The sequence below is a fragment of the Triturus cristatus genome, chromosome 4_1 (genome assembly GCF_964204655.1).
Source record: "Triturus cristatus chromosome 4_1, aTriCri1.1, whole genome shotgun sequence".
NCBI classification, from domain to species: domain Eukaryota; kingdom Metazoa; phylum Chordata; class Amphibia; order Caudata; family Salamandridae; genus Triturus; species Triturus cristatus.
In genome coordinates this window covers 1287017061-1287043290 of record NC_140585.1, presented here as the reverse complement: position 1 = coordinate 1287043290, position 26230 = coordinate 1287017061, and the positions used below count along the sequence as shown (strand labels likewise).

Here is a 26230-nt window from a genome sequence, read left to right as displayed (position 1 = left end):
GGGGAAAAACATCTAATTGGGGGGCAAAAGGATTGGAGTGTTCCGGGGAATATAACGCTTTCTAACAGGTTTGACGGGCTAATTGGTTTGGAAGATTGCGAGTGACTGCAAGATGACAATTGTGTTCGGAGGGCTAGTAATGTAGACCATAATGAGGGTGATGTCGTCAAGAGCATAAATGAAACAGAAAGCTCTGACGCAAACATTGATCCCCAAGTGCCTACATGTAAAATTCTGAGCTGGAATATAGCTGGGTTGAGAAGCAAGTGCAGGGATAGGATTTGGCTGGGTGAGTTAAAGTCATATGATATAATAGCACTCCAAGAAACCTGGGACATAAACAATAACTTTACCATAGATGGGTATTCGCATTTTTTCACTCCTGCGATTCAGGCCCAGTCTGGAAGAGCGAAGGGAGGTTTAGCAATATTTTTCTCCCTGAAATTAAATGGCTCATTAAAACAGCTTGTTGCGGCCTGCAATAATTGTCTGATAGTGGAGCTATCACTGCCAAAATCTGAGAAACTTTTATTGGTTAACTTTTATAATTCTCCTGAGAGTGAGAGTCTAAATCAATTTTTAACCTGCCTAGAGGATTTCCTAGTAACATATAAAGCTAAATACCCGAGCTCTGAGGTTATCCTCATGGGTGATTTTAATATTCATCCATGTGCTCAAGCGTGTGTTTTTGATAATCTTGAAAGTCCCCCACATTCAGTTCACACGCATTTTGAACACACTAAGCAAGGGGAGGCACTTGAGAACCTCTTGGCCTCCGCGAACCTTTACGAATCTGGGTGTGTCATGGGAGGTCCAAGGGCACCTACTTATAAAGGTATGGACCCGGGCACAGTTATAGATTATATATTTGTGACAGCGTTAGTTTTGCCTAGAGTGTTAATATACATGGTGGGGACCTCTGCTTTTAGTGATCATAATCCTGTGACTTTAGAAGTGGCCTCGGGGGCCCATTTAAGCTTTATTAAAACAAGGATCACGGGTACTAGGCGTGAGATAATACCAACTGACCAAGGCAGGAAGCTAAAATGGACAAAAGTAATCCCAGATACTTTTATGGGGGAAGTCCTGTCCAAAGTAGCGAGTGAGGTTACCATTTGCTTGGACACAGCTGCAACAAGTACAACGATTGTGGGGGCTTTTGATGCTATCTGTAACCAAATTAACAGCAATTTGACTATGAAAGTTCATCCTACAATTAATAAAGGAAGAAGATGGTTTGATAACTCCTGTTCTAGGGCACACTCAGCTCTTCTTAAAGCATTGAAAGAGTGCCCTAGAAACAGGGAGCTAGTTAAGGAGTTAAGGAAGTCCTATAAACAGGCCATCAGGGTTAGAAAAAAACAGATCAAAGAAGAGGCATGGGATAAACTTTTGTCCCCGGAGATCCTGAGGGATAGCGGGAAGTTCTGGTTAACCATTAATGAGCCCTTCTTCTCGGGAGAAGATAATTCCCCACTTGATTGTAACATTCCTGATGTCCAGTGGATAGCCCACTTTGAGAAGATCTATGGGAGTCAGATGGCAGAGAGTCCGCAAGATGCGATTCTTAATTTAGATTCAGTCCCAGCAGTGGTTTTTCAGGAGACTGAAGTGACAAGAGCAATTGAGGAGACTAGGAAAAACAAGGCGCCAAGACCGGACGGGGTCCCAACGGACCTATTTAAAAGTTTTCCTAGATTTTGGGCCAGGATATTGACAAATGTCTTTAATGCTTCGGGTTTGAATTCATTTCCCGCTTCTTGGTCCAACTCTATTTAAAAAGGGCCAAAGAGATGATCCATCATGCTATAGGCCTATCTCCTTGATAGACTCTGCGGTGAAAATATTAGGCAGAGTTATTCTGGTGAGGCTGTCAGACTGCCTTGAGGGGAGAGGGATCTTGTCTAATGCTCAGTACGGTTTTAGAACCAAAAGGAGTACGTTAAACCAATGTCTTAACCTACAGCTGCTCATCAGTAAATATACCATAGCAAAAAAGGGCTCCCTTTATATGGGGTTTATGGACCTCTCAACGGCTTTCGACCTAGTAAATAGGTCGAAGCTGTGGCAAATTTTACTGAATATTGGTATTGACCATGCTTTAGTTAAATTCCTGGCTGACCTTCATTGTGGCTTATTAGCCACTATTCGAGTCACCCAGGCAGGGAGATGTACAAGGTATTTTAAATCGGAAAGAGGGGTCAGGCAGGGGTGCATATTGGCACCCCTACTTTTTACGCTTTATATAAATGCATTAGAACCTGCCTTGAAGGGAGCAACATTGGATGTCCCGCGTGTAGGAGAAACAATTATACAAGTTCTCCTCTACGCGGATGACACGGTTTTACTGGCACGTACTGGTGTTGGACTAAATAAACTGCTGGATAAGTTTGGCACATTTATGGAGTCTTTAGATCTGAAAATAAATGCTAAAAAATCTTATGTAATTATAGTGGGGGATCAAAGTAGGAAGAAAAGAATGATGTCCTTTTTCTGTGGGGGAGATGAGATTAAAAGGGTCCCTGTTTTTACTTATTTAGGGCTCCTATTTGATGAAAAAGGGTCCTGGGGTCCCCAACTGAAACATAAAAGAAATGTATTTGCTAGATCTACGTCAGCCCTTATGGGCTTTTCAAAACGTCTTGGGGCTAGACCCATAGAAGCTATTTTGAAGGTGTACAAGGCCAAGTGCCTTGCAATAGCTACATATGGCTCAGAGATTTGGGGGTATAGCTCACAGGATCATCAAATTCAAGTGGTAGAAAATATATTTCTAAGAACCTTATTATCTGTACCACAGTCAACCCCTACTTTTTCGATCCATGCAGAGATGGGGTTGGGTTATGTTTCTGATATACTGAAAATAGCCCCGCTAATATGTTGGCTTAAGACCTGGCTTAATCAGGAGATTACATTGAATCATATGATTCTAAAAGACTGTCTAGCTCTAGACAAGGCTGGTAAAATTCCATGGATAGCATATATCGAATCCACTTTTAAAAAACTTGGACGTCCTGGGCTCTTTCTGGCCCCGGAAACTATTAAGAAAGAAGATGTGGCTTTGATAAAAACCACCATGGCTAACCTTTTATCTTTTGAAAGGGAGGAAAGAGAGTTGAAAAAACCTATGGTAAGACTGAATTTTGGGTTAGTGAGCTCACCAGGATTGGAGCCTTACCTGAAGTTAGTTACACGACCTTTCCATCGGTACCTGTTAACCAGATTCCGATTTAACATAATTCACCTCACTCTGGGAGATTTCCCTAAATGGGGAATACCGGACAATGCTGAGCCTTGTAAGTGTGACAGATTTTCATTACAAGATACTCTGCATTTTGTTATGTTCTGCGAGTATTATGCAGACATTAGGAAGAAGTATTTGATTCCAGTATTAAGGGGAGCAGGGTTTGTTCAGGTTAGGCCGGCACTTAATTATTTGCAATTGTTGAGTAGTGCCCGGATTATTTTCCATGTTGCAAACTTCCTAGTGGCAGCCGTGCGGATTGATAATACGAAGAAAAGAGTAGATCCTATGGACGCTGTAGTTTGTTCATGATTGATGATGTGGTTTATTTCTAGTCTTTTGTATATGGATCTGTCTGCTATTTTTATGGGCAGTATTTTAGAATGGACTTTTAAGGAATTTTAATGTACATTTTAATTTTGGATTTGCACAAATGTGTTAAATATTGTATCTGTGTCTTTTTATGATCTTAAATTATCGAATAAAAGTATGTGACTGACTGACCTCCTTTCAGACAATTAGAATGTTATAATTGTGGTAATCCTTCTCATTTAGGGAATGCTACTTTTTGTCCTGCCAAGGACCGTACTTGTGCCAAGTGTATGCGTAAAGGTCATTTTTCTAAAGGTTGAAGGCCCTCCAACAGAATACAATATAAATGGTAAGCCCAAACAATGATGTTGAGGAAGATCTAAATTCAGGTGATGATTATGAAAATACTTTTGATCAAGGACCCTGTTACTGATGATTCTATATGTCGCAATGGCTTAAATAATTTCACAAGACCATATTGCACAATTAGTATTAATGGCATCGATGTAAAGGTCATGGCGGATCCTGGCTCACCTTATACCTTGTTTAGTGAGAAAGTTTGGCATGTTCAGTTCAATGGCATCCAATTAACTGATTCTAAGTTGCGTCCTGTGGGTTATGGTGGTAAGACCATTGATGTAGTGGGTGAATTTTCTGCCACATTCAAGTTCCTCTCCCAATTCTGCTGATTCCTGTTTATTGAGTTGGCATGGTCAGAAAAATGTAGGCATTTTGCTTGACCCCAATAATCCTGCTCAGGTTGTGCAGAGGGACAGTTACTTACCTGTTATGCCTGTCAAAAATTTCAACATGTGGGAATTGCAGTTTCCTGATGTTTTCCGTAAAGGGTTAGGTACCTTCAAGGGCTATACCCATAAAATCATGTTTGTTGAGGAATCATGCCCGGTGGCTCCCAAAGTAAGAAGGGTTCCCTTAGCCTTGCGACTTGAGTTGAAAGTAGAGTTACAGAAACTCTGTGATCTAGAGGTTATTGAACCTGTTGAATGTTCTAATTGGGTTGCCCCTATTGTTTTGGCGCTTAAGTCTAATGGTTCTGTCCGCATGTGTGTGTACTTGCGCGACCTTTACAAACAAATTTGGATTGATCGTCACCCCTTGCCAAACATCACTGAAATGCTTTCTACCTTGCAACGTGGTAACATTTTCAGCTTACTTGATATGACCTCAGCATACCATCAGATCAACCTTCATCCTGATTGCAGACACCTGACATCTTTTATTACTCCTGAAGGCTTATTCCAATTCAAACGTATGCCTTTTGGGTTAGCTTCAGCCTCTGCGGTATTTCAGCGGATAGTTGAAGGTATGTTTAAGGATGTTAAAGGTGTCATTGCTTTTCAAGATGATGTTTTAGTATTCAGCAATGATCAAGACCAGCATGACAACAGAATACATCATGTTCTGTCTATTTTGAAGAGCAAAGGTGTAACTCTCAGTACAGAGAAGTGTAAATTTAGTGTTACTGCGATTGAGTATTTAGGTTACAAACTTTCTGATAAAGGTATTGAACCCAAGCTTAGTCTTGTAAAAGCCATTGATGATTTTGATACTCCCATAAACAAGGATCAACTGAGGTCCTTCCTAGGCTTAGTTGAATTTTATTCAAGGTTGATTCCTAAGTGTACTGAAAAATCCTACCACATGAGAAATCTTCTTAAGAAAAATGTATCTTTTAATTGGTGTAATCTGTTTAATCAGGTGTTTTCTCTTCTCAAGAAGGAACTTGTTCATGCTATACCTTTGAAACCCTTCAACACCTCTGATGAAACTATCATTAGGACTGATGCCAGCCAGAAGGGTTTAGGCGCCGTTCTTTTGCAACGCAGAGAAGGCAAGGATGAAGTTGTAGCCTTCGCTTCAAAAAGTTTGAAGGGTGCTGAATCATCTTATTCTGTAATCAAACTAGAAGCCTTGGTGTGCTGGTGGGGCATTGTTCATTTTAAAATGTATTTGTGGGGTTCACACTTTACTGTTTGTGTTGATCACAAGCCTTTAGTGCAGTTATTCACTACTAAAGGCATAGAACGTGATACACATAGAATTGACAAATGGCAGTATAGGCTCCAGGGATATGATTATACTGTTGAGTATGTTCCAGGTGCAAAGCAAAAAATGTCTTAGCGGATTGTATGTCTTGTTTGCCTAGTTGCAATGAAGCGGATGAAGTTGAATCATCTGAAAATTTAGATTCTGATTTTGTGTGTGCAGTGGAACAGAGGTGTAACGGTGCCATACTAGAGAGTGAATGGCTTACAGCTTGCGATAATGATGTCCAGACGACGGAAGTTAAAAATGGTATTCTTCAAGGATGGTCGGAAAGGAAGTCTGATGGTGTTAAGAGTGGTGTCTACAAACATGTTTTTGGGGAACTTTCTATCATTGATGGTCTACTTTACCGCTCCAGTTTACTAGTTGTTCCAGAATGTATGAGGACTAAGAGTTCTCAATTTGGCCCACGAGGGACACATTGGTATGCAGGCCATGAAAAGAAGGATCAGAGAACATTTTTGGTGGCCTGGGTTAGACAGAAGTGTTGAGCATTTTGTGAGGGGCTGTATCAATTGTGCTGGAAGCTATAAGAGTCTAGTAACTGTTCCCAGTCCTGTTGAAGCTATTGAGGTTCCTAACAAGCCATGGGGGAAGATAGCAGTTGACATTATTGGTCCCATGGTGGTCTCTGGAGGGTTACTGGAGTATGGTATTGTTGTCATGGATTTCTACAGTCGCTGGTCAGAAGTTAAGTTTGTTAAGTCTCCCAATACCTTCAATGTCATTGAATTTTGGGAGTCTATTTTCCTTAGGGAAGGCATTCCGGATGAGATTTTGTCTGATAATGGTTGTCAGTTTACTTCCTCTCAATGTTCTGATTGTGTCACCTATTTAGGCATTAAGCACACCAGAACTTCCTTGTATCACCCCAGGAGTAATGGTAGAACGATTTAACAGTCATCAAGGATAATATTCAGCTAGCTAAGTCTAGTGGTTTGAACAGTAAGGAGGAGTTGCGTAAGTTGTTGTGGGCTGTTCGCACCACTCCCAATGTGGACACTGACCTATCTCCCTTTTCCCTTTTACGAGGGAGATTACCTGCATCCAAGATAATTAGAGATTGGATGTTCCCGTCTTTCCAGGCAGAAAGTGGAGAATGTAATCAAGAAAAGAATCGTTGCTCAGAATAAGTATGTGAGTGTACGGGGAAGGGAGTCCTAGGTTGCTGTTGGTGATTTTGTTAGGATTAAAGTACCCAGGATAATTGCCATGAAGGATTCCAAGTTCTCTGCTCCACAAAAAGTTGTGGTTGTGAAAGAAAATGTAGTTAAGTTACAAAATGGTAAGTGGTGGAACAAGGATTAGGTTTCCATCGCTCACGACATTCACAGCAATAATCTTGTGACTGGTAGTGGTGAGAAATGTGTGTCCACCGGTGTCAGAGGTCCATCTTGTATGATGCCTGAATGTGGGAGACGTGTATCTACCAGAGTCAGATTTTCATCTTCTATGCTACGCGGTTTTTTATCTTAAAATTGTATTTTGTTCTACATGCATTGTATATTTGTATATATTCTTTGTTTGCAAAAGGGGGAAAATGTTATGTTTTCAATTGTTGTATCTTTATCTTTTGTTCCACATGCATTGTACATTATTGTATATATATTCTGCATTGTTATGTAAGGGGGAAGATGTGTTAGGTTCTACCTTGTTCTCTGGTGGAATTCCATGTTACCTTGGTAATGGAACTTGGGGCAGTTGGGAGTTCATCATTACTGGAGTTGGAGGTCCGGCTCATCCTGTCTTCTTTCTACTTGAATAAAGGACCTTTTCTTCACTTACCTGCGTCCTTTCAATATATCGCCTCCGAAAGCCCAAAAGCCAGCAGTCTGTCAGGTGCGTATTTAAATCACTGACAAATCTACAGTGCAGTAGTCCGTGCTTACTTTCAAAGATGCTAGTTATATGTGTGCACAGCAGTAGGACCACATGTTATGTGAGAGCATCTGACCCAGATCTGTCTCCCGAGCACACCTTGTGTCATGCAGGAGGGAACAGATGCACCAAAGAGTTCTTTAGATATTCGGAAGAGGAAACCTTCCACATTTTATGTGTTAATCACTAACATTAGTCCATGGAAATAAATGGGTTCTCCGGGATACTGCAGAAGCAGAGATTTTAGGCAGCTATGAATCCTGCGTCTAGAGGTCTCTACATTAGGGTGACCAGGCGTCCCGGATTTGCCCGGACAGTCCCGGTTTTTCACCAGCTGTCCCGGCAGATTTCAGGAAATTAAGCTGATGTCCCGGTTTTTAAAGAGGGTCGGCTGAAAACAGTGGGAGGCATTTTTTATGTTTTGCAAAGCAGTGATAGTTAGCAGTTGTTATAAGAAAGCAATTTAATTAACAGGCATGCTACTGGCTTTAAAAATGGCATTTTATGTATGTTCTTATTGTCTCTTCTGTAATTCTCTGCTAAGGACCACTGTCATTCTGGGCACTGGGTTAAAGTAAAATCGTAGTCCTTCTATTTTTGGGAAAGGTCCCGGTTTTTGGCTTTAAAATTCTGGCCACCCTACTCTACTTACCCCCTCCCCCACAGAGTGATCCAGCTCTTTGAATATGCTCTCCAAAAGCACATTTCCCAGGCAGAGAACCCTAAGGCTAGTCACCGGCTAGGACTCTACCCCTTCTGAAGCCATGGAACACCAGGGATTACCTACAATCAATACTCAAGAAGTATAGGGATACTTGAATCCCTGTCTATGGACCAGCCAGCTCCAGCAGTATGCAGTACATTGAATTGAATCCAAACCTCAACTGAGTCATCCAATCGGGAGCAGCATAACCATATTCAGAGTATATGGCAAAACTAGCTCCTGTTTGACAACAAGGTACAACTTGCGCCACGAGAAATATAATTGAAAGTCAGAGACAACTCAGTTTGGGATGTTTTATAGCCCAGGCTACTCTAATCATGGCAGACCTAAGTTAATCAAGGAACCATTGGGACAGGGTGAAACACATCTATGAAGGTAGAATCAGCATTTTCATAATCTTTCTGAGTCCGGCCAGATGTTTGTTTGCTGCACTTGCTCGTTAAGTAACACCAGGATTTTTTTTCCACATATAATATTAGTGAGCTGATGCCTCTGGCCAGCACCCTTGTTATAAAATAAGTAAAGGGAGTCCTTTCCTTGTAAAATCATTGATGTATTTATTCCAGTAGTATTCAGGAAGAGAGCCCCCACCAGGAGCAGTCTGTGCTCTGCTCAGCCAATACAGCAACTGATCAAACCATACCAACATTCTAACCTTCAACATTCTAAAATACACACATCCTGGCTGAGCAGCATACTACATCTTCTCCCTTCTTTGCAATGAGAAGCGAGAACTTCAAAGAGGCACAACAAAAGGTTACAAGCAAAACTTTAAGTGAAAATATCTTGAAAAGATGGAATGAGGAAAACATTTTGAAAAGTTATGAGAGGATGATAAATATTGAAACATATAATGAGTGGATGATAAATAGTAAAGGGAAAGCACTGAAGTATGAAAAATGAAGGCAAAGTATGTATTAAGAAGGAACCCAAACCTTCTTTCCTCTTTAACGGAGAGAACAGATTTGATTAAGATGCAAATCTTGCATGGTAGAGGGCAGAGAAAGGAGAAAGAATGATGTAAAGAAAAACAAGCAAAGAAATGAGAGATGAAATTTGCGCAACAATGGTGGCGCAACAAATGAAGAGTAAAGAATTAACATTCTAATCACCACCAGGGCACATCGGTTGGCCAGACCAGTGTGGAAGTGGCAAGCAGAAACGAAAATGGAAAAGAACAGTTGGTGCAGGAGAGAGAAAAGAAAAGCACTTTCAAAATGTAAGGGAGGTGTATACGGTACACCTAGGTGGATTTTGAAAACATAAATCCACAAGACAGTAGTAAAATGTAAAATCACATACAGGTACCATGTAGGGTGAAAATACAGACTGTCATAGATCCCAAGAACAGGGGATATGCAAGAAAAGTACCGCAATTAAACGTAATGTAAGTAACAAATATAAATGCTATGCTATTGTGAAACATGCCTTAGGAAAATTCTCCTACAGGAGCTTGGGAAGAAGGCAATGTAAAGTAACGTAAAGTATCATAATGTAAATAAGCACTGTAATGTAAAGTACCTTGAACAATCAAAACCCCCAAAGGAAGTTGGGGTGAAAGGTGTGTGGAAGGGGCACACGGAACAGTGTGCTACATGAAAATGTGAGACGGATGTGGAGGAAGACCACATAAAGCTGTAAAATTTCACTCAAATTAAGTGGAAGGTGTGGGAGGTACCCACACAGTACAAAGTAAAAATGTAAAATGGGCATTAGAAGTGGATGTACAAACATGCACATACAGAAAGCTTATAATGCGATGTGTAAAACAATGTAATGTGTTGGTGGGTGTACTTTAAAATACCACACATGTAAACGTAGAAACTGCAACTGGCTCTCAATAAGGAAGTATGTAAAACAATGTAATGTGTTAGTAGGTGTGGCTTGAGGTAACACACATGTAAGCGCAGAAGATGAAACTGACATTCAGAGCAGAAGAAGGTGTGGAAGCAAACCACACAATAACAGGTAATATGAAGAAGCTTAAGAAGTTGGTGTGGATAAAGCTGCCACACAGTAGAAAACGTATGATGTGAACAACGTAATTGAAGAACTACCCTTCCCCCTTTTTTTTAAACATGCTACACAGTAAAATGTAATTTGCAGTAACAGCGCTAATAACATGTTAAGGCAAGTACATGAAAATGATGTCAAAGTCATGAAAATAGTAAATGCCAAATGGTAATGATGTGAGCCTTGCGGGTAACTTCAGGCGAGGTAGAGCGTGATGGAATCAACTTGAATTTAAAATAACAGAAGGAACACTCGAAAATATGCATTAAATCAGGTGGAATCTTGTTTTCCTTGAGGAGATGCAGTGGGGAAAGATAACCGCTAGATGGCACTGTTGCAAAAGTTAAAGTACAGTACTTCGTGAAATAGCAAATCGACGTGATGCAGAAAGCTTCCAAATCCAAGTGAGGGGGGTATCAGGTTTAAGAATACAAAGTGAACCAGTACCTGCGGATGATCCATTAAGGCGCTCCGATGCTCTTGAATCAAAACCAAGCATCGGGAGGAGGCGCGACGGGGATAGCGTGACATCATAGTTGGCACAACAGTAAAATGCTGGAAACTGCAGATGAAATGAAGAAAAGCGCCAAAATCAACATGGCGGCACGCAGTAGGGCAGGGTGGCTCACAGCAGGAGGATGCTCCAAAGATCGCCGAACAGCTGTGGTGACGCTGAAAGAAGTCGTCATAGAAGGAAGAACGATGGGCACAGGTAAAGACTGCACGCGCTGTGAAAATGCGTGCTGAGACAGCTCGTGCCATATTTGAAAGAGGCATGGCAGTTTAAATGTTGGAAGCGGTTGAACTGCCGTAGAAGAGAGGCGAATTGTGGAAATTCAAATAAAATGTACTCACAGTTAATGACCCAAAACGCGGGTGTCCTCATGTCCTCCCATTACAAACACAGACATTAGTTTAAAAGGGTGCCGGTGGACGCCCACGGGGAAGAGGAGATATGTCATGGCCGAAATCGTTGGGAGGCATTGACACATCGTCGCCAATTGTTATAAAATAAGTATAGGGAGTCCGTTCCTTGTAAAATCATTGATGTATTTATTCCAGTAGTATTCAGGAAGAGAGCCCCACCAGGAGCAGTCTGTGCTCTGCTCAGCCCATACCGCAACTGACCAAACCATACCAACATTCTAAAATACACACATCCTGGCTGAGCAGCATACTACAACCCCCGTCAGAAAAATTAGTTCAGCGTCTCTGTTTGGGTGCCTCAGCACCACTATTTCCTCGGTGTCCTAAGCACCCTTGGGGTACACGGGGAGTAGATTCTACTAAGCAGACAAAGCTGGTTTTTGTTCACAGCATTCACTAAACTGTTACAGCTATTAATTAAAAATAATAATAATAAAGACGCCATCTGTAGTACGCCCACTGCAGCTAAATACAGCTATCACAATTGTGTCTAGTCAGACTTCCGGAGCTGCTGATCGGGTTAGAGGCTGTCTGAGCTGCAGCCAATGGAAATCAGAAAAATGTGGCCAATCGGAGCCTGCGCTGTCCCAGAGGCATAAACAAAGGCAAACGCGGGAATAAGCTCACGTGTGTACACCCCGCTCATCCAAACTGAGCCTACCCACCGACTGTTAGAGAAAGTCTAGGTCACTACCACTTGTGGAGTCGACAGCCAATCGGCACTTCGAAATTCGGTATTGCGCGCTAGCATTGGTTGGGGTGCCTCCAATCCTAGATCACTTTATGGTTTAGCAGTACCGCCCACTTCCAGGCGCCTCTCAGAATCCCTCCAGTCGTGGGATTGATTGTTATATGACCCGGAAGTGCTAACAAAAATAATGGCCAAATGACATCGGTGAAAAAGAGCAGTAAAAGGCCACTGACATGAGGCTGAATTCACGGATGTTCCGTGTAAGTAGCAGACAGGTGGTATCCGCAGATGACGCCAATGGAGGTCTTCCAGCTGCTCACCGCGGGGCCTCGTCCGCTTTTCCTGCCGCCTTTGAAGCCTTCGGTAGAGTCTGGGGGGTTGAGGCGCGGTTGGGCGCAGGATCTTCGGCCACCGTTTTCCGGGTCAGCACAGGCCCTGGTGGGCCGGCTACCGCCGTGAAAGAATTCCAGGCAGACCTGGAGAACGGAGAGTACGGGTATCGCAAAGAAACGTCGACGCTGGAGGACTTGCAGGGCCACAAGAACATCGGTATGTGCCTGCTCGTCTACCGTTTATTGAGTGGTGTAATGTCTTTATTTTCACAGCTCACTCCGAGCTACTACCGTAACGAGGAACCCTGCTTCTCGACACATGCTTACTTTCCAGGTTAAACAGTGTTGTGTTGCCACACTTTTGACCACTACAACCAGCAGAGTTAAGGAAAAGGAGGGTTTAGCTCCAAAGCTGCTGAATCACTCCCTCCAATGCCTAGGAGGTCCCCATTTGTAGGTCTTTATGTACTAATGTGTGTTTTTTTGGCTTATGTCTTGATAGTTGGGCTTGTATTGTAGTTCGCTCATTCTCAATGTATTATACAGTACCCGTCACAAAAACATTTGAGTAAGGTGGGTAAACGCATTTTATTTGGAAACACTTTGCAATTCATTTTATTGGTGTTTGCATACTTTCTTAAAATGTGATTTACCGTAAAAACATACTACAGTGTGATAGTGGGATCATGGCAACGTATGCAGAGAGCTGAAGTCTGGCTGGAGCTTGAAGAGCGATAGGGTTTTGATGTGGGTAGGGTTGCCAAAGCAAAATACCAGGATCACTTGTTTTGATTCTACAAAGGCCTAGACCTGATACTTCAAAAAGCTTTACATAAAATAGCCTGTATTCATTTTCAACATAGCTTCTCTGTCTGTTTACTTTACCTGGGACCATTAAGGGAGCTCTCGAACACATTTACGTTTCTTTCTTCTCGTGTTCACTGTTTTAAAATATGTAATAAGCGGGAGCAACGCCATCTTTTGGTGAATTTTCTAATATTTGTACCTGTAGGGACATTAACATGCTGGCAAGAAAACGTCCAGGTGGCAACCTTTAGATGTTGGTGGTCTTTGCTGGCGTTCTCTGCAGCCTTGAAGATAAGCACCGGCCATCAGGAGAAGGAAGGAGGAGATTCTTGAGGAGCGCTGGGAGGTGCTAGCACAAACTGCTGCCCGGGGCAGGGGTGATATCTTTTGGGCCGCGGTCAAAGACCTGCGTTGCACGGGTCAGGTCGCGCCCCCAATAGATTGTACCATCCCCGGAGCTGCATGGGTGGATCACTTTTCTAAGATCTATGCGGCTCCACCTTCTGCGGCGGCCATTCCAATATTTAATAGCCCCCCACGGGCCGATGTATCACTATCTGAGGTTATGGAGGCCATCGCACAGAGCGCGGGGAATAAAGCCCCTGGCCCAGATGGCCTCCCAATTGACATTATTAAGACCCACCCTGATTTATGGGCCCCACTTTTATTGAATGTTTTTAAGAATTTAAATTTTACTTCCTTACCACCTCCAACCTGGTCATCTAGTATCATAGTGCCCATCTTCAAGAAGGGTGACCGTTCCCAACCATCATGCTACAGGCCTATCTCCCTTATTGACAACACTTTAAAGATTTTAGGGAGAGTACTGTATAATAAAATCCTGTTATGGGCCGAGGACAACCAAATTTTAGAGAGTTGTCAGCTGGGTTTCCGCAATAAAGTGGGAACTGCGGAGCAATGCCTTAATCTGAACCTTATCTTGGGCAAGTACACCGTAGCACGTAACTGCCCAATTTATCTGGCCTTCATGGATTTATCCACCGCTTTTGACCTTGTTAATAGGTCATTACTCTGGAAGGCCTTATTGGATTACGGCTTGGATGAATCGCTGGTACACTTTTTGGCCTATTTGCATAGGGATCTGAAGGCCTGTGTCAGGATTGGCACTGGGGGTGAGGTTTCCGAGCCTGTTACAGTTAACAGAGGGGTTAGACAGGGATATGTCCTAGCCCCCCTTTTATTTATAATATACATAAACGGCCTACACAAACATTTGGTCTCTTTAACCGGTGATGTCCCGTCCATAAAAGATAACCTTCTCCCCGCACTGCTATATGCAGACGACGCGGTCCTTATGGGACGCACCCCAAATGCACTACGTATATTGGTGAATGGCTTTGTTGCACATATGGATTCCCTAGATCTGAAGACCAATTTTAAAAAGTCTTTTGTAATGTCTTGCGGCCCGAAGAGGCATCATATTGGCAGCATAGTTGTGGGGGCAGAAAGACTGGGGTCAACTGGCAGTTTCCCGTATTTGGGAGTGGTCTTTGCTGCGAACAACTCCTGGAGTGGGCATATTGCCCACGCCAGGAGTAAGTTCTCAAAGTCCATTAACTCAATTTTGAGCCTCCCCCGTCCAAAACTGACCGGGGCATTGCCTGCTATCCTAAAAATATACAAAACTCAATGCGTCCCGGTTGCCACTTATGGCGCTGAGGTTTGGGGTACTGCCAGTTGCTCAGACATAATTATTGAGGAACATAGATTTTGTAGGAAACTTCTCTGTGTTCCCATTACTTCCCCACATTTTATATGTCATAGGGAATTGGGTTTGCATTTTATAGGGGATTTTATCCGTGCCCGTCCAGCCCTTTTTTGGCTGTCGATCTGGAAAAACCCCGCTGCCAAACTGACTAGGGACATCATTGAGGATTGCCTCCGCTGCGACAGGGGTATGACCATTCCCTGGCTATCAGGAGTGCATAGCATTTTTCGCAGCGTGAACTCTGAAGACATTTTTCTTAAACCCTCTACCACTAAGCACCCCACTAAATGTGAATTTAAAAAAGTGCTTTATAAGTTATTTGATGTCGAAAGGGTAGTAAGGGAGTCCTTGAAATCTAGTGTTTCTGGTTATTTAGCTTGCAATTTTATAATACATCCCACACCCAGATATTTAACCCTGCCGTTGAGTCATTGGGAGCGAGGCCTTATATTTCGCCTTAGGGCAGGCACCATCAAGCATGCACTTAGCTTCCCCCTATGGAATTTTAATGACCAATGTGTTGAGCCATGCCCTTGTGATTCCCAGAGCAGGCAGACAACTCTACATTTTTTATTCTTCTGTAAATTTTATATGAAGTATATTAAATGGTTTTTAACTCCGTATTTTAAAAAAAACAAAACCTATTAGCCTGGAACTTGCATTTTCAATGATTTTGGCCTTGGACGATGATGAACTTGTTTTTCGTGTGAGCTCTTTTTTAAAAACTGCGGTTCGTGCCCGGTCTACTATGTCTTAAAGTTTAGATGGATTATTTCTCATGTGCAAATAGTATTTTATTTTATTGTACGATTTTATAATTGTCTTTTTGTACTTTTATGGATTCTCAACGATCCGAATAAAGTTTCATTGAATTGAATTGAATTGAATTGAATTGATAAACCAGGATCACTTGTTTTGATTCTACAAAGGCCTAGACCTGATACTTCAAAAAGCTTTACATAAAATAGCCTGTATTCATTTTCAACATAGCTTCTCTGTCTGTTTACTTTACCTGGGACCATTAAGGGAGCTCTCGAACACATTTACGTTTCTTTCTTCTCGTGTTCACTGTTTTAAAATATGTAATAAGCGGGAGCAACGCCATCTTTTGGTGAATTTTCTAATATTTGTACCTGTAGGGACATTAACATGCTGGCAAGAAAACGTCCAGGTGGCAACCTTTAGATGTTGGTGGTCTTTGCTGGCGTTCTCTGCAGCCTTGAAGATAAGCACCGGCCAAGGCTTTCAGGGAAGGAACTGGCTAAGACTTGGAGTGGGAGGGTGTTGGACTGGAATCTCAAAAATAGCTTTTCAGGCCTGGCAGTGATTGAAATGAAAATATAAAAGTGTAGGTATGCACTACCCCAGAGTAACTGTTCTCTACTGAGCAGTGCTCTTACTTTCACATTCAAATTTAAGAAGTCCTGCTAGTCCCTACCTGATAGTCTGACGGCACAGGCTGGCGATGACTCCATAGAAGACACATGTGCTTGGAGTTTTAGTTGGAGCTTTTTTTATGGGAGAACTGGGTGAGTTTGTGAACATGGGCACTAAATGGGTTTTGTAGAGTGATGTCTAAATGGTGGTCTGCATAATGTGGCCTGGGTAGGGCTTTGCAGATGGTGTCTGGGTTTTATTTACAGGGCAGTCTACACATTTCATTCACCTATATCAACAGGGCGTGTATCAACAGATGGTTCTAAGGTGAGTTAACACCCTGTCACAGAAAAAGAATTTGATGGATATTGAAGTTTCTTTGTCACTGGAACCAATGTATTCAAATTGTGTCACGTAACCACAGTCATGAACATATTCCTTTCATAGCTACAGAATAAATACTTAAGCAGAAAAGAACTTTCAGGTAAATTAGCAGTGTTATGAATGTTCTGAAAATCTAGTCACCCAAGTTCAAAGTAGGTTAGCATTGTTTTTCTTAGGAAGGGACATGACTCTTAGCCCAAAAGATGAACGATCGATTCTGTTGGTGTCACGCAAGGCCGGTACATTGCACAGGCTCTCTACTTTTCCAAACGCTATATGAATCTACCTATAATGTTTCTACTTATTCTTCTCTACCCTGTCAGAGTGTAGACACCATAATCTAATTTGGGAAGTTACAATGAACAATCACGAAGGACTTCGCATTATTATTCACAAAAGGTGAATAGCTAACTTGAATTTCAGACAAATTAACTGCGGCCTCAGAAAAATAAGGGAGATTTCGCCTTCTTTACCCACATTGATTTCCCCTGGCATTGTTTACTCGGATAGTTACTTAAAAGTAAATTATACTTAATCAGCGAGCTCCTAAAGCTCTGTTTGTACTTTTAAACACAGAGAACTGCGTAGAAAGAACTGTACGAGGAACTTATGACTGAGCACAGCGTATCGCAAAAGTACACAATACCCGTGTGTGTGTGTGTGTGTGTGTGTGTGTATATATGTGTGTGTGTGTGTGTATGTGTATATATATATACACACAGTGCATACGATTTCATGTATTTTCCACACCTCCTTATGCAGGCGTGGAAAACATGGGCTTTCTTGTTATTGTGACAATTGCTAAGTGCATGTCGCATTGTGTTGGACTGTTGGTGACCAATATAATCTTCTGTGGCTGGCAGGCAGCACAAGCTGTTTCTAAAATCAATGAGTAAATAAAACGTGTCATTAGTGTATTTCATATAAAAACACATTACTTCGAAGGTAATGTGAAATTGAAACATGTTTCTCTTTCAGATGCTATTTGTCCCTCCTATAGATCTTTCTGAAATTAAGAGAATGCACAGCTAAGATTAAAAAAAAAAAGAACACGTGGTGCCTTGCCCAACCTTTCACTGAGCCCATACATGTGCACCTGTAACTCACCCTTCCTAGAGTTCCCATTCTGACTAAAAAGTGTGCTTTAATATATTTCCCTATATGTTTAAGTTCCTTTCCGATTTTTATGTAGTTCTTCATTAGTGAAAGCTTCCATTGACTTAGGCAGATTAGTCAAAGCTTTATGACCACTTACCTTTTCAATCTTTTTTGGCCGCATTATAAATTGTCTTTTAGTAGAATCTTTGTACATCAGTTTTAAGTCCTTCACTTCTTAACTGAATTGGAGCTGTGCTTAACGATTTTATGCATCCGCCCAAATCTGGCAAAATTAAGCCCATAATTAGACCTGCCCTACTGATGAGGTGTTTCAAAGGATCCTGCTTCTGTCTGTAAATTACTGAAAGTGAGTGCTGTTGAGCATAGTTAAGGTTCTAGAAATGCCCTAGTTGTCTGTCTTACCTCTTATGCTGCAAGTGCAATACAGTAAACGACTCCAGGTGCTTTAGAAGTCTGGGCACCATTCTTGTGCCATAAACTATGCACCAGTGTTGCTGTCACGACCCGAGAAAAATCTACATACATGTGTGACCTCACAGTGGAAAACAAATGAGCTGCACACATAGCATAATTGCAGAATGGGTGCCTGGAGCAAAGAAAAGTTAAGAGATTCACTGTTACATGCAGAATTAATAAATGTGTGATTTTGTTTTTCAAAGCAAATGTATATCCTATATATTTTTTGTTCTAGCCCAGTTTTCTAAATTTAGTGTTTTAATCTTCCTCTGGTTTTCCCATTTCCATTTATTCTGTCTCCTTTAAATTCAAGTTTTCCTTTACTCATTTCACTTACTTGATCTTCATATTGCCATTTAGTGTCCATGAATACTCTTGGAAACATACGTACACACCTGCCCAAGCACTTGGATACCTTCACCGGCGATTAGTGCACTAAACAAATCAACATAACCTAACATCTTCCACCCCATTCCCCTACCTAAATATTTGGCCTTTACTCTTGTAGTTTTCTTTGCTCCTATCAATGTGTTTGTGGTTGCGGGTACAGTGGGTTGGCTGTTCATAGAAGGGGAAGGACCATGTTGTTCGCTCCAAATTTAACATTAATTCCTATTCATCTAGTACGTTTCAAACCAAAAGCAGCTATGATGTGTACCATCTGTCATCACTTTAATGAGTGTCTAATACATAAGAAACACTATGTTCTCTCTTTAGTTGCACTGTATGGAGTGTTCACCAACCGCCTCTCTCTGAATGGGCCTACGCGTTGCCTTCTACTGGAACTGCTGGACATCAGTGTGTCGGAGCTGCTGTTGTATACAAGCCACCAGGGCTGCTCCATGTGGACCATCCAGCATTGTGCACGGGATGTCTTGGACGCCCTGTCCTTCATTCATCGAGAAGGTTACGTCCATGCTGACCTCAAACCACGCAACGTTCTGTGGAGTGGGGAAGAGGAATGCTTTAAGTTGATTGATTTTGGATTAAGCTTCAAAGATGGCAACCAGGTTTGAAACCATGTTAATGTTGACCTTTCTAAATTGATTGGAAAATAACCAAAAGCATAACGCCACCTTTACTGAGAGTTGCTTGCTGTGATTCGTATGGATTGAAGTAGAAAAAGCGTTTTTTTTGTTTTTTAAATGTATGTTGTTGCTTGGGCTGCTTGCCATTTGTCTTAAGTCCACTACAAATACAGTTACTTTCAACTACTCTCTAAATATTGGCATACAGTTGGAAATACTTTGTTAATGATCTCCCTATTAAGGCTTGTATACACCAGGTTTTCATAACCTCTTAATTTTACTCCCCAATTGAACCGTACTAGTCTAAGGTTCAGAATATTTTATTTCCAAGAAATACATTCGTTTCAAAATATTGCACATTACCCAGTTCATTGACATAATTCAATTACACATATCATAAAATCACCAGTAAATAACACTTAATTAAATCAGTACAGCCAGCACACAGCACCAACCTAAAACAGGTTTAAAATAGTACATAAAGTGAAATATTGTCTTTTAAAACTCATTGGTGAGTCTGAAGTCCACTTATCCCACGTGTCAAAATATTTCAGGGTGCATTAGATTAACCAACAGCATGCAAGACTTATTTGGGCAACCATAGAGAATTCTACAGGCCTTCATAGCATTAAAATGAGAGATAGTCAATCCATATTAAAATCTCATTTGTCGGGACAATTGGCCCTGCTGGAGCATAGACATCAATTCTCAGTAATAAGAAATAAAGTTCATTGCGGAGGGCCATAATAATAACTAATCTCAAGATCTTAGTCTGGCTCATTTACAGACACAGTTATCCAAGTTCGATGCCAATGTCGTAAACAGGACATTTTCCTGACTGCTTTTATATTTACCTAATGGTTCATTCAAGGAACATCACTGCAGCCCTAAACGGAATATTGACGACAGTGTGGGACAGCTAAGATGACGAAATCCTGGCATAGGATGATACAATTTTATGCAAATATTAGCCGATGGTAATGACTGCATCCTGGTATTTCAAACCGCATATCCGGTTTAGACTACTTTCTCTTGACCATATCCCATATTTTTTAAGTCTTGACTGCTCTGCGAGGCTTATTGGAAGGACTTCCAACTCCCAGAGTTTTGCTTGTATAACTTTTTTTTTTTTTTTTTTTTTTTTATGCCACAAATTTCATTGGCTTCCACAAAAAAAAGCATGAAAATGGCCAAAGGCTCGGGTATGTCCCGCCTTATCTTTAAATGTCCCCCTCCCATGGCCTAGGGGTCTTGGGAGCGCACAGGGTGCCATCTGTTCTGGATCTGCAGCTGCATTCCTTACAGTGCGCTCGCGCACCATTCCCGGGCTTGTCCAATGAGCTTTCACTTGTTTATTCGTACCACCTCCAAGCTTTAGGAGGCACTTAGTCATTTCTATGAGAAGCTCAGGCTGTGTGGAAGCTCAGGCTGTGTGGATGGAAGTTGGAAAGGATGCCACCATCTTTTCACATTAGTTTGGACTTGAGGGAGGGCACCCTGGCGGAAATATTATTTTTGGGAGAGGACGATTTAAGACTTCTGTTTGTTAATTCTTTGCTTTTTTAACAAAAAAGATAATTGCTTGTGTGCGAAGAAGAGCGTGTGCATTTTTCGCGGTGTTTAGGAAGCAACGTTTTGCGTTTGCGCCTAGAAGAAATATTGGGTGCGTTCAGGAGCTATCCCAGGCAACATGTCTGTAGGGTGTGTACGCACGTCACCTCCTATGCAAAGCCCAATTTAGGTGCACTTTTTTACAGTGTTTTGAAATAGTCAACTAGTGAGTCTGCCATTGGTTAATAAGTGAATATCCTTCGCTCTGGCCGACGCACCATCTGATTATGGCAAATAAAACGCATTATAAATTGAAACATACCCACACAAGAGGGATTAGACATTACATATGCTACCCGTGTGTATTTCCGCATTGGATTTCAGAGTACACCTGCAGACACCCACCCTACACAATTCTTTATTCGTTATTCTCCGATCGATAGCGCACGTGTTGGTTGGCAGCGGATTAAACCGCTATCCTTTGCCGATTAATCTTTTATAATTGTCGCTACTCTTTCATTTCATTCTTAGAGGAGGTTTTTACTATGTCCTTGACATGAGAATAAAAATCCATTGTTACTACAATAACTCGACTGCGCGTGCACCCACTGCGCCCAGAGTGACCTCTACAGCGCCAAGAAACTAGATACTTGTCAGTTGCAGCGCTACAATAAAGTGCACCCTACATAGCATACGATAATAAAAGACCAAATTGCATAGCATGCACTAGGTGTGTAATCTGTGGACGAACGGGGTACTGGCTAATTTCTTTCTTTCTAAAAGTCGGGTTGACACCCGGTCTGTGAGGTGTCTGTCTTCAGGAATGAAAGGAACGGCTGGTTTCTGATTTGCTTGCCGCAGCCAAGGGAATATTCCTTTTGTTAGGCAGATTCGAGTCGGGGTGGTAAAATCGCATGCCAACGACACTACATGCGTTTACGTGCTGTGAACGACCACACAACCTGCAATAAAAATAAGCGCAGTTCAATCTGTCCCCTTGTTGAGGCTGCCAGCAGCAACTGAACTTCATATTCAGTTTTAACTGCAGCCCTCCTTTGTGCTGTTTGCCAATTAACATTATGAGGCTTTTGGGGGTGGTGGTAGGACGCGAAAAGCTCCCACCTCCTTGGGTATATTGACCAGAGAAACTCCCCTTCCTAACACCCAATCTATTTGTGCCCATGTGTGGTTTCTGGGAGCTTTTACGCCACCACACAGCCCCATGAAGATCAAAATACAAAACGCAATCTGTGCTTTACTTGAGTGATACATATTGTCATGCTTTTGTTTGACTTCCTTTTTGTTTATTATTGTTTCCTGCTTTCTTTTGTGCTTGTTTAAATTTCTATGTATGATCCACCCACGTGCCATTTTAATCTATCCTTCATTCACGTTACTGTTTCCCTTCCCTGTGGTTGCTTTCTAATTTGTTTTGTTAATGTTGCGCTTTGTAATGTTATGTTTTCGCTACATTGGTAAAAATGTCGCACTTTAGTGCCCGATACATTAGTGTAAAAAAAAAAAAAAAAGTTTGTCGCTGTTGTGCTGTCCGCTACACTGGAGGTGCGTCATACGCATCGTTAGGCAGATGAGTTCTAGAAGTGTCCTGCTGAGGCTCCCTGCCTTGTAAGCAGTTTAGGGCGTTCTAAGGCTTGTATTTCTGACCTCCCTCCTAAACTAAAGCGTATCCTGCGCCGCGGAGCAGATGAGGTCCACGACAAGCTTCCCACCACAATTGCTTAATTAACAGCTATGGAGGGCAGTGCCCCTCAGATCCCCAACACACTAGTGGTGTCAGGGGAATATATGGAAGTTTCAAAGACATACAGCAGTCCCTTGAACAGACTGGGGGTCGCTCAAGTGAACCAGGAGGCAGCGTCGGGTTCAACTCGGTCTTTCACTTTTTATGCTCTCCTGATTATCCTTCCAGTTGCTTTGGTGCTTCCTGGACGTTGAGCACAGATTAAGGTGCCAGGGGCTGCTACTGCGCCGAAGCGCCATATCTGTTTGCACCATTATATGATCCAATCCTTTGTCTGACATCTGCTAAACAAACAGTCAAATCGTTTTCATTCTTTTGTCCGCTGTTTGCAGAGAATGGCAGAAAAGGGGCCTCTGCTTCACGAATCTTCAAGCAGAGCTTCGCTGTTGTTTTTAGGTCTCGCCTAGCGAGCGCAGCGCAGCTGCTTCGCTTGGCGAGACTATTGTCGCTTTCATTTGCGAAGTGAGACAAACCATGTGCGCGCCCGGACAGGCGCTGGGCACGCGCATGGCGTCTCCTTTGTAGTGATAGGAGCTTTCACACGCTCCCACCGAGCGCTTGATTTTTTAGCTCTTGCAAGCATTCACCGCCCGAGCAGGATTTAATTGGTCCTTTGATCCGTAGGGCATTTATTAGCTCTTGTTATGTTAACTTGACAGCTTTCTACCACATGTAATTTATGCGGTGTGCAATTGTGCAGGTTGAAATATCTCGTACGAGTGCAGCTGCACTGCAAAACCTCTCTTTCCGCAAAGAGATACACAGTCCCCTTGGATTTAAAAATACATTGCAAATTCAAAAATGTTATTGGTTGAATCATGCAGCCTGAAGACCGGGTAAATGTACATCATTACATACGATTTGCGGAAAGTAACTATTTAATTTCGGTTTTACTATACAGTAAACTGGGCACTCGTGGGTCAAGTGAATGGCTCAACACTTACAATTAACCATTCAGTGGGAGCGCGGCCCTCTGATTTGTTGCTAAAATTGTGTGATGCAAAACCTGCCTCTAAAAACTTGGGATGTGATTAGCATGTGAGTGAGCCGGTAGAGGGTGGTACTGCTGTACTAAGATTTAACGACCACCGCCCCCTATCGGCACTCCCACAGTAGTGAGAGCTGTTCTTTCAGCTCACAAGATACCATGCTAGGACAGTAATTATTTGCAGAACAGTTCCCTTCAGAATTCTGCAGCGCTCCAGAATCCGGCAGCCACGTACAAGGAATTATGGATCCTTTTCAGGAATTACCAATCGGGGGTCATTTCTCGACAGATTGGACCAGTAGTTTGCAAAACTTCCAGAAGAAAAGCAAAACAGGCAATATCTACCTGTGGAAAAATGATGCATGTTGCATTGAGCCTATTCGTTGATAGTTTTGAAAAACTGCCTGTTTCATGAAATATCATAATTTTGCCATTTTGAGGGCTTTTGCACCACATAATTTTTAGAAGTTCACAAAGTAGGAGCAATAATAAGCCATTTCTAATAATTTCGAGTTTCCTGGCATTTTTGACATTGGTTTCATGACACTGTCCACTATATTGCTTCTGCGTTTCCGAACAAAAAATGAACAGAGGCCTAGCTGCAAAACATCAAGTAAGCACATTTTTCATATCAGCACACCAGTGACTAGGCATGTACTTTCCTGTTCGGCAGCAGCCTGATCCTTACATGTACTTTGTTTCAAGAGCCATGGTTTTGTAAAAAAGTGCTGGTCTACCTAAACCACAAACTTCTGCTATATATAAAACTTGTTTTTGTTTTCTTTAGTATTTTATGTCTGTTAACTATCAAAGGAAAGTGGCGTTTATCCTATCTAGGAAGATAAGTCTGACGGTTTTCGGGGGGTGGGGGTGGGGGGGTTATCCTCCTGGTTGAATAGTTATAAACATTAATAGTGAGAATGTTCACCTTCATTTGAAATCATTCATAAATCTGCCAACAGCATCTCTTATTTCCTTTCATCTGCTTCTACAATCACATCCACTCTTCTTTATTCTAATACAAGTCTCTGATTTATCAGCTGCCTAGCTCGAGTCGCTTCAGTCATCAGATGAGATTAAAGTATTCATCCTGCCCTCTTATCTTCCCTCTCTGGGGCCATATCCTCCTACCCTCATTACTGCCCACCTGCCCATTTTCTATCTGATACATTTGGAATCAATCAAACACCCCTGCCTTCCAGCACACCTCACTCATCCGGATTTCCACCACACTCGTCCGGATTTCCACCACACTCGTCCGGATTTCCACCACACTCGTCCGGATTTCCACCACACTCGTCCGGATTTCCACCACACTCGTCCGGATTTCCACCACACTCGTCCTGTTTTCCACCACACTCGTCCTGTTTTCCACCACACTCGTCCTGTTTTCCACCACACTCGTCCTGTTTTCCACCACACTCGTCCTGTTTTCCACCACACTCGTCCTGTTTTCCACCACACTCGTCCTGTTTTCCACCACACTCGTCCTGTTTTCCACCACACTCGTCCTGTTTTCCACCACATCCATCCGGTTTTCCTCCTCATCCATCCGGTTTTCCACCACACTCATCCCGTTTTCCAAACACACAAGCAAGCACTTACAAATGTGTTCACTTTACAGCTTCATTTTATATAACCTCCCTACCTTCTACACGCCAACCAGTGCCCGCTGCGATGGGAGCAGTTCCGCACTTATACAAACTTCTGTATCATCACACTCTTTCTTCAGCACAACATTATCACTGCTTCATATGATGCACATAGTTAATGTGGAAAGGGGCAAAGGTGAATGTGGACCATCCATGGTGTAACTGTACAGCGCCACTTACGAAATTGACACAATCGTGCATCTTTCTGGAATGGGATGTCACCTGTGGTAACTGGGTAGCACAATGGGACTTTCCAGCTCTAAACTGCTGCTCAGGTATGCCAGGGGCACCCAACAGCACAATGCTTGAGATTACTGGAGAGAAAGAGAGAGAGAGTAGTTAAGGATAATTGCCAGGTCCCAGAGTGCAGGCCAATTGTGCTAGTGGTGCAGTTCAGTTACACCACTTGTGTTGCTGAATAATGGCAATTATGTCAGCATTGCTGCTCATTATGCCAGAGGCTCTGGTCATTTATAGCAGTGCCATGCACACTTCTCTGGGACAATGGCGGCTGCTTCTTTGAAATAAAATAGGTCTCGCATTTAAACATGTTTGAGCTATTGGCATTGTAAATGACCATGCTTTTTATTTATGTGTTAATTATCATAACCGATTAAATAAAAGGCATTTTCATTTACAATGCCAATTGCTTAAACTCTTGCAAAGGCGAGACCTATTGCATTGCAAATGCTTGTTGAACACGTTCTCAGAGCACCAGTTTAGACCTGGGGAGAAGGGTGGCTCTTACAAGAGAACACGTTTAATGAGCAATAGGGAAGTAACATCACACATTAAAGAAATACAAACCTACTTATTCCCATGAAGAAGTCAGTAAAAAACGCTTTTTGTTTTTGTGGAATACATTTTTTTAAATAGAAATGTTTGCACGTGTGACCTTTCTAGCACGATTACGTGTTGCTTTCTCGCTCTCCCGGTAACCTATATTGACAAGCATTTGCGATGCAATAGGTCTCGCATTTACGCAAGTTTAAGCTATCGGCATTGTAAATGACAATGCCTCTTAATTATGTTTTAAAAAGCAAAACATAAATAAAAGGCTTTGTCATTTACAATGCCAATAGCTGAAACTCGCGTAAAGGTGAGACCTAGTGCATTGTAAATGCTTGTTTTTAAAGAGGACGAAGAATCTAATTTTTCCTCTAGTAAGATCACACAATCCACCAGTAGG

General features: G+C 42.1%; 1 protein-coding gene and 1 long non-coding RNA gene across 3 annotated transcripts in view; one reads left to right on the top strand and one right to left on the bottom strand.

Annotated features, from left to right (window-relative positions):
* Nucleotides 1–11811, bottom strand: part of LOC146856599 (uncharacterized) — a 28059-nt gene extending 16248 nt beyond the window's left edge. Inside the window, exon 1 of the long non-coding RNA XR_014981537.1 lies at nucleotides 10686–11811. This is a non-coding gene — a long non-coding RNA (uncharacterized LOC146856599). The remainder of the gene's footprint in view (nucleotides 1–10685) is intronic.
* A 137-nt stretch (nucleotides 11812–11948) lies between these two features.
* The window catches only part of UHMK1 (U2AF homology motif kinase 1), a 117972-nt gene continuing 103690 nt past the window's right edge, over nucleotides 11949–26230 (top strand). Inside the window, exons 1-2 of one of the 2 annotated variants that reach the window (XM_085654799.1) lie at nucleotides 11949–12405; nucleotides 18778–19070. In XM_085654799.1, the coding sequence (XP_085510925.1) occupies nucleotides 12090–12405; nucleotides 18778–19070 (609 nt within the window). In that variant the 5' untranslated portion in view covers nucleotides 11949–12089. The remainder of the gene's footprint in view (nucleotides 12406–18777; nucleotides 19071–26230) is intronic. The other variant, XM_085654800.1, reaches the window with a different exon arrangement.